Source organism: Sinocyclocheilus rhinocerous, unplaced genomic scaffold (assembly GCF_001515625.1).
Source record: "Sinocyclocheilus rhinocerous isolate Xijiao unplaced genomic scaffold, SAMN03320098_v1.1 scaffold2448, whole genome shotgun sequence".
Taxonomy (NCBI): Eukaryota; Metazoa; Chordata; class Actinopteri; order Cypriniformes; family Cyprinidae; genus Sinocyclocheilus; species Sinocyclocheilus rhinocerous.
The window spans coordinates 483,036-493,082 of NW_015627540.1; the positions used below are offsets into that span (position 1 = coordinate 483,036).

Consider the following 10,047-nt stretch of genomic DNA (forward strand, 5'->3'; position numbering starts at 1 on the left):
AAAGTTACGGCTTCTTTCTTTGCGTGAATATTTGGGCGGCGTTATGCAAATCTTCCGAGATCGTGACGTAGGTATGTGGGGGTGTGTTAGAACGAGCCGTTTTAGGTAGGTGTGGCTGACTCTTAACTTTTATAAAGAATATCTCTTTGGATTTGAGACTTCAGTCTTTGCAACTTTACAGATCTTCTTTATGCACCAAGAGCTTGTAACACTCCAAAGAGAAAGGAAAAATTGAAATCGCATCATATGACCCCTTTAACACTGTGTTTATACTGTATGACATATATTGTCTCATTCACGTCAAAATTGACTATCTCCATTGGGTCTTGTGCCTGCGCTTTAAAAGAGCAACCTCTGAGCCATAACGTTTTCCTCAAGGACTGCATCTGCTTCAGCGGTGGTGACCAGATGCTCAAGAACATGTTATATCCCTGAGGAAATCGCTTGTATCCAAATCGTCACATGACAGTTTACTGAAAAACCTGACAGCCTTCCAGCTCTGAAAGGGTGGCAGTAAACATATCCAAAATGATTACCACAGAGCTCTGGTCATGTTACGCCTTGGTTTATGGGAAAGGCAGAGGATTACGCCTAATCCATTGATCTTCAAATCATTACGACAAAGACAACAGTGTACGCAGAGGGAACTTCCTGTGTTTAAAGAGACGGGACGGGCGAGAGGGGAGGTGACGACAGTGAGTGAAATGTGTGTGTGTGTTTTGCCTGGTCAGACACTGTACATGAGTCAGCTCGTTCACAATGCACCATACAATCACAACAGATTGGAGCCAGCGGGAGGTTAGTTCCTACTCAACTAGTTTCAGTCGCAAAACAAAGAGTCGTGCATCCTCAGGGGCGAGTTTATTTCAAGAGTCGGGACTGCGATGGCCCCAATCGCCCTGGCTGGACCCCAGGAATGTGTGGGTCAGTGTGGGTTGCAGCGGGCAGGGAGTCCGGAGAGAGTCTGGCTGATTAATAGAGCCCGCTTTGGGAGGGGGAAGCGGGGGAGAGGTGCTTGTCCACCTCAGCGCTTTTCCGATCCTCATCCGTGCCCCACCGATAAGCCTCTGACAATAATGGAAACTGGCTAGCTGTGAGCATTGAGCAACGTCGAGATAAGGTCATATTAACAGAATTTTTATTTTAAGTCTTTCTATTTTTGATGAGCTTATCGGTTATTCTGGTGTCAAACGTTCAGCTGAGTGGCTTCACCTTGCTTGTTCATCTTGACAGTTTTATTCCAAAGAGACGTACGCTAATTTCAGGAATCGTGTTCCTGGAAGAAACCGGACCAGTTGCTCAAGAGTGCAGAGCTGATAAAGTTCTCTGACTCTGCATTTGATGGGTCACCCCCACCTTTTTGCATTTCCACTGTCTAATTCAAACAGAAATGAAAATGTCATAATTCACTCACTCTCATGTTGTTCTGAAACCATATGCTGTTATTGTTTGGCGAATATTTGAAGAATCTTTATGTATAATGACACTTAAAGTGACCAAATTGGGGGGAAAAGTGCCAAAAATGCTTCTTTCTGAAAGAACAAAGACTAGTTAACACCAAGAATGGTAACTAATGATAACTATTAGTGTCCACACCAACACACAATAACATTCTGTTTATTATAAGCGCACGCTGCTTGAGCCCTTTAAAGCAGGATGGATTCTGATTGGCTGTCAATGTTTTTATCGCTCATCAGCTGGAAAAAAAAAAAGTTCTGAAAGTGATTCCAACCATATAGTTTCTCTGGTTTGTTATCTTTATAGTTGTAGTGTGGACCTGACTTTAGTCTTTTTAAAGTTTTGTGTGAGAAAAACGTGAAATTTAAGTTGTCCACTCCACACTAGGACTGATTCATTGTCATCCATCATATGACTTCAGAAACTCGTAACCAGTGTTATTTTAATATAATTTATATACTATTATAGTATACATTAATATTTTGAATTCACTTTTATTTTTATATTTTCATTCAATTTAGGTTAAAAAAAATTTATTATGTGCTTTTGTCATTTTATGATATATATATATATATATATAAGCTATATATTTTTTGTTTCTATAATACTTTACTTTTATTGCAGTTTTAGATTTAAAGGTGACTGAAAAAACATGACACAAATTTCATTTGTAGGTGAACTGTCTCTTTAAAACACTGGTCAATCATCACGTGACAGTGTGAAAGAAAGAATGAAATGGAAAAAGATGCTGTACAAGACTGTCATCTTGTGGTAGACCAGACACAACCAATCACACAATGCACCAGATGGCTCTGCTGTTTCACAACTGTATAAACTGGTCTTCAACCTGGATTCCATCAAACTCTTAATAATCTATGAAAAACACTTTTAAATAGAAGTGATGATTGCCGAAGGGACGTCTCCCAACCAAAACAGCTGAAAATTAAGAACAATGGTCATCTTAGGTTGAATGAGTAATGCCATCTGGAGCCGGAGAGAGATGAGGGATGATGGGAAATCACTAAAGACTGATTGATAGAATGATAGAATGATTCAACACGCCTGCACGGCAAATAAATCAGCCCAGATGCCTGCCAAACTCTGACTGGTCAGCGTGATATTCATATTGTGTGTGTACTTCTTCCTGTTAAAATACTTTCTCTTATCCCAGTTTAATGTGCAAAAACACTGTAAGCAATTTTCCCGAAAAGTGTAAACATTGTGGTGCTTAAAAAACATTACTCATAAACATCCCAAACAACCCAACCCAAACTGTAAGCGTTAACATGTAACTTGTTTGTTCTGTGGATATCAATGATAAGAATGATAAGTCTCTTATGTTCAGCAAGGCTGCATTTATTTGCTCAAAATACAGTGAAATATTACCATTTAAAATGCTAGTTTTCTACTTGAATATATTTTGTAATTTATTTGTAACCAGTAAATCTGAATTTCCAGCATCATTACTCCAGTCTTCAGTGTCACATGATCCTTCAGAAATCATTCTAATATGCTGATTTGATGTGATACCATGATACATATTTTCAGGATTATTTGATGAATAGAAAGTTTAGAAGAAAAGAGATGAATTAGAAATCTTTTGTTATATTATAAATCAATTTAAAGCATCCTTGCAGAATAAAAGTATTAATTTCTTTCAAAAACCGTAATGTACCTTCAAATTGTTTGAAGAGACATGTACTATTACTTCTCTAAGTGATCAGATTTTTACCTGGTGGACAAAAAAATACTTTATATTTATATTTGCCTCAATAATTGTTGCAAAATGCCTCATGCTGTCACCATTTGTCCTCTCAGGTAAGCCAAAAGGTCAGCGGCGTGGAGAGAAGAAAAAACGCTTCAACCTGCAGGAGAAAGAGAACGCCGAGTCCCGTCGAGAGAGGAAGAGAGAACGAGAGAAGGAGACGATCAACCTAGAGGATTCAGAAAGCCGGAACAAAACAGAGCACCGTCGCCGGAGGGACCAGAGCAGAGACGCTGGAACAGTATAGAGAGATGCTGCTCCTCACTGCTCCTCTGCCTTTCTTTCCCCTATCAGTCCATGTCACCCCCTCACCCTCTTAACCTCTCGCCGAGGGGGTGTTGCTGCTACCTGTATAATTTAAACGTATACTGTATATGCACATGAGAGAGGGGGCGCTCGTCATCCACACCATAGCAGACATTGAGGATGCCCCGTAAACTTCAGAGGGCACCCTTTGCACCTGGTGCTGGATTGAGGCTGAACTGTGTAACGTGGGGCCGGGCATGTTCGATGATCCGTGGAAGGTTTTTGTTTTTTTAAAGGGGGTCCAGGTACAGCGCTGTATCATGGTTTGAATGTAGGTTTTTGAGACATTAAAGTAGATTTTTTTTTTTGTTGTTGTTTTTTTGGGGCTGAGTAAATTAAAAATGAGCATGCTTATTGCCACCGCGGACATTGCCTGCCGCCAGAGGCTGAGAGACTGCATGTTGATTGGTGTAAATGGCTTTCTTCATACTGGATAAGCAACAACACTCTCGCTGCAACGTTTTAGTAACTTTTGTTCAGTTTTCTCTGAACAAATTGTTGATTTGTCTGTCTGTATAAACAGGATCCGAGCTTTCCATTGAAGTCAGCTGACCAGAAATCAAAAGCACCTGTATGTCAAATAAACAATACTGAGTTTGTATTCGTTTGTAATTTATTGCCTCAACCAGCATAAATATACAACAAACACTACAGTAGCCTTAAATGTTTGGTGATACATATAATAACTGTTTCAAGATACGAATCTGTCTTATTTTCCATAATTTGTCATTTATCCATATTTAAGGACAGTAACATCTGCACTTCAGTTTCTCTGTGAATAATAGTATTAATACACAATTAAAAAGATAAGTTTGGAATAATAATTTTTTACCTTTTTCAAAGTCTCTTATTGATGAAAATACAGTAAAACTGCTAATATTGTAAAACGTTAATAAGAATTAAAATAACTTTTCTATTTAAATGTATTTTGAAATGTAACGGTTCCCACAAAATTATCTGTTTTCAAAACAGTGTATAATGTTTCTTTAGCACCAAATCAACATATTAGAATGATTTCTGAAGGATGTGATACTGAAGAGTATTGACTGCTGAAAATTCAGCTTTGCCATCACAGGAATAAATTATATTCTAAAGCATATTCACACAGAAAACAGTTATTTGATATTATAATAACACTTCACCAATATTTACTGTATTTTTGGTCAAATAAATGCAGCCTTGGTGAACATGTATAAATGCCAAAATTATGATTCATGTTTATACAGCACTGTCTGTTCTGATTTAAAGTTTCCTTCCCTTATTGTTTTGTTTAGAAGGTTAAAATCATGTTATAATACGTTTGAAATGTTACCACAAGATACCACGTTTTGAAATGTCTCCACAAGAATCTGTCCCTGTTTGTAATTTATTGCCTCATTAATGCACAATTAAAAAGATAGTTTGGAAAACAATTTTTTTACCTTTTTCAAAGTCTTTTATAGATAAAATACAGTAAAACAGCTAATATTGTAAATTATAAATACAATTTAAAATAACGTTTCTAATCCCACAAAATTATTAGGAGTATATATATATATATATATATATAGTTTAAATTATATATAAATTATATAGTAATTTACTCATAGTTGATACCAATAAATACATTGTTTTCATCATTTTCTTAAACATGGGATATAAGGTTAACCAGGCCGCTGTGCGCGTCTCATCCAGTCCAGTAGGTGGCAGTGACTGATGTTTTGTTCCTTTATCACCGCAATAGGTTTTGCGCGAGTAAGACAGATGCCGAGTAGAACGACGACATGCTGCGTTTTAGAACAATTAGTTTCTTATTAAACATGCGAATATTTTACTCTTAATCATTTACCACGCTTAATATACAGGTAGATTAAGTACACGTGTGTACCTGAAACTGCTGTTGTTTGCGTTTTGTCATTGAGGTGGTTAGTTACGTGTAACATTTTATTAAACAAAAAGTGCTGTGTCTTTTAATATCGTAAAACTCCACATCGTCTTGTCGTTGTTTTAGTTTTAATCGTAAAGATCGGGAGCTCAGACAGTCATGTCAGTGACAGGTGAGTTGGACTCGCTGGAATCCAGTCCTGCTTCTCCCCATAAGTCCAGTGGTCTGAGTGAAAGGACCCTGACATCAGAAGAGCTGGAGAAACTCAGGAATGACCGCGTCTTAGTCTCGGACTTTAAGCAGCAGAAACTCGAAATGGATGCTCAGAAAAACTGGGACTTGTTTTATAAAAGAAACACGACGAACTTTTTCAAAGACAGGCACTGGACTACCAGAGAGTTTGAAGAACTGAAAAACTGCAGAGAGGTCAGAGATATGCATGCATTTGTTATAACATGTTTGAGTTTGTGTAGATGATTGTAACTTCCATCTACTCTCAGTCTCAGGGGCAGAAGCTGGTGTTATTGGAGGCTGGCTGTGGGGTTGGAAACTGTATTTTCCCTCTTCTGGAAGAGGATCTCAGTATCTTCATTTATGCTTGTGACTTCTCTCCACGAGCTGTTGAGTTTGTGAAGGTAAAAGTAACCAAGTTGTCAGCCTTTTTCCAATTTTATAACGTTGCACATTTATAAGCTAATTGTTTACATGCATTCTGCCTTTATTTGTGATTATTCATTATGATTGCAGCAAAATGCCTTGTATTGCACCGAGCGATGCCTTGCGTTTCAGTGTGACCTCACTAAAGATGATCTCCAGACCACCATACAAGTTGAGACAGTGGATGTAGCCACATTGATATTTGTTCTGTCTGCAATTCATCCTGACAAGATGCAGAAAGCCCTGGAACAGATTTATAAGGTACTGCTGATCACATGTTGCAAGACTGAAACTATCACAGTGCATCAACATTTTGCTAAACACGTGTAAACGAAAAACTGAAAGTGATTTTTCATGTGTTTTTGCATAATGCACTTTCTTTGTGTTATGAATTTATTTCTTTTCAAAACAAACTGACAGGTATTAAGACCAGGAGGTATTGTTCTCTTCAGGGACTATGGACTTTATGATCATGCCATGCTGAGGTTTAAGTCGGGCAATAAGCTGGGCGAGAGTTTCTACGTAAGACAGGATGGGACCCGTTCCTTTTTCTTCTCAAGAGGTCAGTGTAGCATTTGTTTCTTCTTAATCATCTGTTTTACTGCATTGAAGTTAGTGTTTTGTTTCTAATGTTTTTGTTTTCCATCTGTTCTTCTCATAGAGTACTTGGCTGGATTGTTCCAACAGGCAGGATTTGAGACTCTAGTGAACGAGTATGTGTTGAGAGAAACTGTGAATAAAAAAGAGGGTCTGTGTGTTCCCCGAGTGTTCCTGCAGAGTAAATTTCTCAAATCTGTTCCATCATTATCACCAGCATAAATAAGTCACATTTTTGTAAATGTATTTTTCAAAGTGTCATGCATTCATTTATTGTATTTCAGATAAATACAATTTTCAATTACATGTTGTTTTAGTACTATCTCATGATGAAATAAAATCTGTATATTTTTCAATTGTTGGTGGATTTCTTTATTTCAGGTTTGAGAATAACATGGTGTGCTGGACACTTTCTAATGTTTATTGTAGGGTGCAAAGTTGTATGTAATTATACCCATAAATATGTATATTTATATGTAAAACTGTATTTTTTTTATTGATATTTACATATGTCATCATATATATGAACCACTCTAGTGGTAAGGATTCGGCGCTCTCACCGCCGCGGCACGGGTTCGAATCCCGGTCAGGGAATGAATCGTATCCACTTGCGAATACTTTCAATTTGTGAGGTCAAGACTAGGAGTGACAAATAAAACGATACGAATGCTTTATCAGTTTAATAATTCAGACAAAAGGTTATGAATTTATATTTTAAGATCACAGTTAAATGAAATTTCACCGTATTTATTTTATAAATGCATGGTATTAATCTTTCTGTAAACGACTCCTGTTTAATTTCTTAAATTGTCAGCTCTATCTTCCGGTGAAACGACAGACCTCTGCTAAAGTGTGGTCGGATTTCAATAATTTCGTCTACTTAAACCTATCCCTCTCTTACAACCGAGTGCAGTGCCAGCTCAAATTCAAGTCTGCTTGTCTCTGTCAAATCAGCAAACGATGGATAGCGACATTTACCACTGTGAATTTTCACAAACTTAACTGCAGGGGGCTCTAAAATATCAAACCCCCCCCCCCATAGAGTACTTGGCTGGATTGTTCCAACAGGCAGGATTTGAGACTCTAGTGAACGAGTATGTGTTGAGAGAAACTGTGAATAAAAAAGAGGGTCTGTGTGTTCCCCGAGTGTTCCTGCAGAGTAAATTTCTCAAATCTGTTCCATCATTATCACCAGCATAAATAAGTCACATTTTTGTAAATGTATTTTTCAAAGTGTCATGCATTCATTTATTGTATTTCAGATAAATACAATTTTCAATTACATGTTGTTTTAGTACTATCTCATGATGAAATAAAATCTGTATATTTTTCAATTGTTGGTGGATTTCTTTATTTCAGGTTTGAGAATAACATGGTGTGCTGGACACTTTCTAATGTTTATTGTAGGGTGCAAAGTTGTATGTAATTATACCCATAAATATGTATATTTATATGTAAAACTGTATTTTTTTTATTGATATTTACATATTTCATCATATATATGAACCACTCTAGTGGTTAGGATTCGGCGCTCTCACCGCCGCGGCCCGGGTTCGAATCCCGGTCAGGGAATGAATCGTATCCACTTGCGAATACTTTCAATTTGTGAGGTCAAGACTAGGAGTGACAAATAAAACGATACGAATGCTTTATCAGTTTAATAATTCAGACAAAAGGTTATGAATTTATATTTTAAGATCACAGTTAAATGAAATTTCACCGTATTTATTTTATAAATGCATGGTATTAATCTTTCTGTAAACGACTCCTGTTTAATTTCTTAAATTGTCAGCTCTATCTTCCGGTGAAACGACAGACCTCTGCTAAAGTGTGGTCGGATTTCAATAATTTCGTCTACTTAAACCTATCCCTCTCTTACAACCGAGTGCAGTGCCAGCTCAAATTCAAGTCTGCTTGTCTCTGTCAAATCAGCAAACGATGGATAGCGACATTTACCACTGTGAATTTTCACAAACTTAACTGCAGGGGGCTCTAAAATATCAAACCCCCCCCCGCGACGATCGAAAAAGAAAAACTGTAACAGGGCGGGGATTTGATTCTATCCATCGTTTGCTGATTCAGTATTAAAACGACATTTCTAAATATTCCAACGTGCTTTCTTGTGGCGGAATACATCATTTTAAATGCACATTTAAAATTGTCACCCCTATTCCGCCACAAGAAAGCACGTTGGAATATTTAGAAATGTCGTTTTAATACTACAATAAGCCATCTCAAAAGATAAATGTAGTGTGCTTATTTTCTTCTGCGCATCTGCATAATTGACCGTGCATAATTAGCCGAATTACATTAGCCAGTTATATTTATACATTGTATATATTTATTCTTTTCTGTTCTTTTTCTTCTTCTACTACTACTTTTTAATGTTGAAAAAAAGTGCTCGACCTCTAAAGGATACAAGTATGCGAGTTGTCGTTATGTTCAAAAAAACTGTTCGACCTCTAAAAGATACAAGTATGCGAGTTGTCGTGGCCGAGTGGTTAAGGCGATGGACTAGAAATCCATTGGGGTCTCCCCGCGCAGGTTCGAATCCTGCCGACAACGAATCGTTTTCCGTTCTGGAACTTAACTTACACCAACCAGCAAACCGGAAGCGTTAGGTCAGCTTCCAGAGCACGGTAATATTATGTTTAACAGGGCAGTAAAGTTAATTTTGTAGCATTTGACTAGTTATATTACGGGAAATTTCTGCATTTTTGAAAGGACAGCAAAGAAATTGCAACCGTTTAAGATGTACATCTTGCGATTTCAGTGTAATCATTATTTGAGGATCAGGAATGGGACTCTTCCTGTGACTATTTATTTTTCAGGTAAGGTATCAGGAGGGAACATCATTTGATCAGGAGGGGGCAGCATTGATCCATGTGTCCCACTGTAGCAGATGCAGCAGTTTGTTCATTCATCAATTCATTGATTTTCTTAGACTGCCACAGGCACCAGCATGTCAGTTAATGATGTCTTTGTTGAAGTCATCGTGTTGCCCTCTTAGAGATAAGCTTTATTAAATTTGCACATGCTGATAAAGAAACACTTTTGCACGAGCGTTCAACAACCCAACACGCCACGCCACCTTTTTAGCATGAACCCTTTTTTCCTCCGGACTGCTTCATTTCTTTATTATCTTCAGCGCAGTGTCTTACTCAACTTTTGCATCAAACAGACAGTGAATCATTCGTACCATGTCTTTTATGTTGTTATCTTCCGTATTTAGGCCATGATGCACTTCGCTGCGTGCTCAGACACAGCCGAGCTCTTAAGTTGAAGGGTCTTTGTGTTTTAATTATGTTCAAGCTTGCAACTTTAATTAGGAGAGAATGTGGTTGGAATTTGTCAATGAAGCTTTAGAAACTTGAACCTGAGGTTCAGGATTCAGGATTGT

At 37.6% G+C, this 10,047-nt stretch overlaps 2 protein-coding genes and 1 non-coding gene across 5 annotated transcripts in view; all 3 read left to right on the plus strand.

The window, feature by feature from the left end:
* The window catches only part of LOC107730228 (R-spondin-3), a 21,648-nt gene extending 17,553 nt beyond the window's left edge, over positions 1 to 4,095 (plus strand). The window contains exon 6 of the mRNA XM_016540991.1: positions 3,277 to 4,095. Within this exon, the coding sequence (XP_016396477.1) occupies positions 3,277 to 3,470 (194 nt within the window). The 3' untranslated portion in view covers positions 3,471 to 4,095. The remainder of the gene's footprint in view (positions 1 to 3,276) is intronic.
* A 1,140-nt stretch (positions 4,096 to 5,235) lies between these two features.
* Positions 5,236 to 7,957, plus strand: mettl6 (methyltransferase 6, methylcytidine). Of its 3 annotated transcripts, none has more exons than XM_016541067.1 (6): positions 5,236 to 5,430; positions 5,520 to 5,819; positions 5,894 to 6,028; positions 6,141 to 6,311; positions 6,471 to 6,612; positions 7,690 to 7,957. In XM_016541067.1, exons 2-6 carry the CDS (start codon positions 5,553 to 5,555, stop codon positions 7,845 to 7,847), a joined length of 873 nt encoding a protein of 290 aa, XP_016396553.1. In that variant the 5' UTR covers positions 5,236 to 5,430; positions 5,520 to 5,552; the 3' UTR covers positions 7,848 to 7,957. The 3 variants fall into 3 exon arrangements, with proteins under 3 accessions (XP_016396553.1, XP_016396569.1, XP_016396561.1); XM_016541083.1 differs by having other exon boundaries at positions 5,236 to 5,373; XM_016541075.1 differs by lacking the exon at positions 7,690 to 7,957 and adding an exon at positions 6,712 to 6,979.
* Positions 7,958 to 9,130: 1,173 nt separating this feature from the next.
* On the plus strand, positions 9,131 to 9,212 carry trnas-aga (transfer RNA serine (anticodon AGA)). The gene has a single exon. It is a non-coding gene; the product is annotated as a tRNA-Ser (tRNA).
* The last annotated feature ends 835 nt before the right edge of the window (positions 9,213 to 10,047 follow it).

Bases quoted from the DNA above. Each gene is read 5' to 3' on its own strand.
- mettl6 (XM_016541067.1), top strand. From the start codon at position 5,553: ATGTCAGTGACAGGTGAGTTGGACTCGCTGGAATCCAGTCCTGCTTCT. The intron at 5,820-5,893 runs GTCAGAGATATG...ATCTACTCTCAG, and splicing joins AACTGAAAAACTGCAGAGAG to TCTCAGGGGCAGAAGCTGGT. The intron at 6,613-7,689 runs GTCAGTGTAGCA...CCCCCCCCATAG, and splicing joins TTCCTTTTTCTTCTCAAGAG to AGTACTTGGCTGGATTGTTC.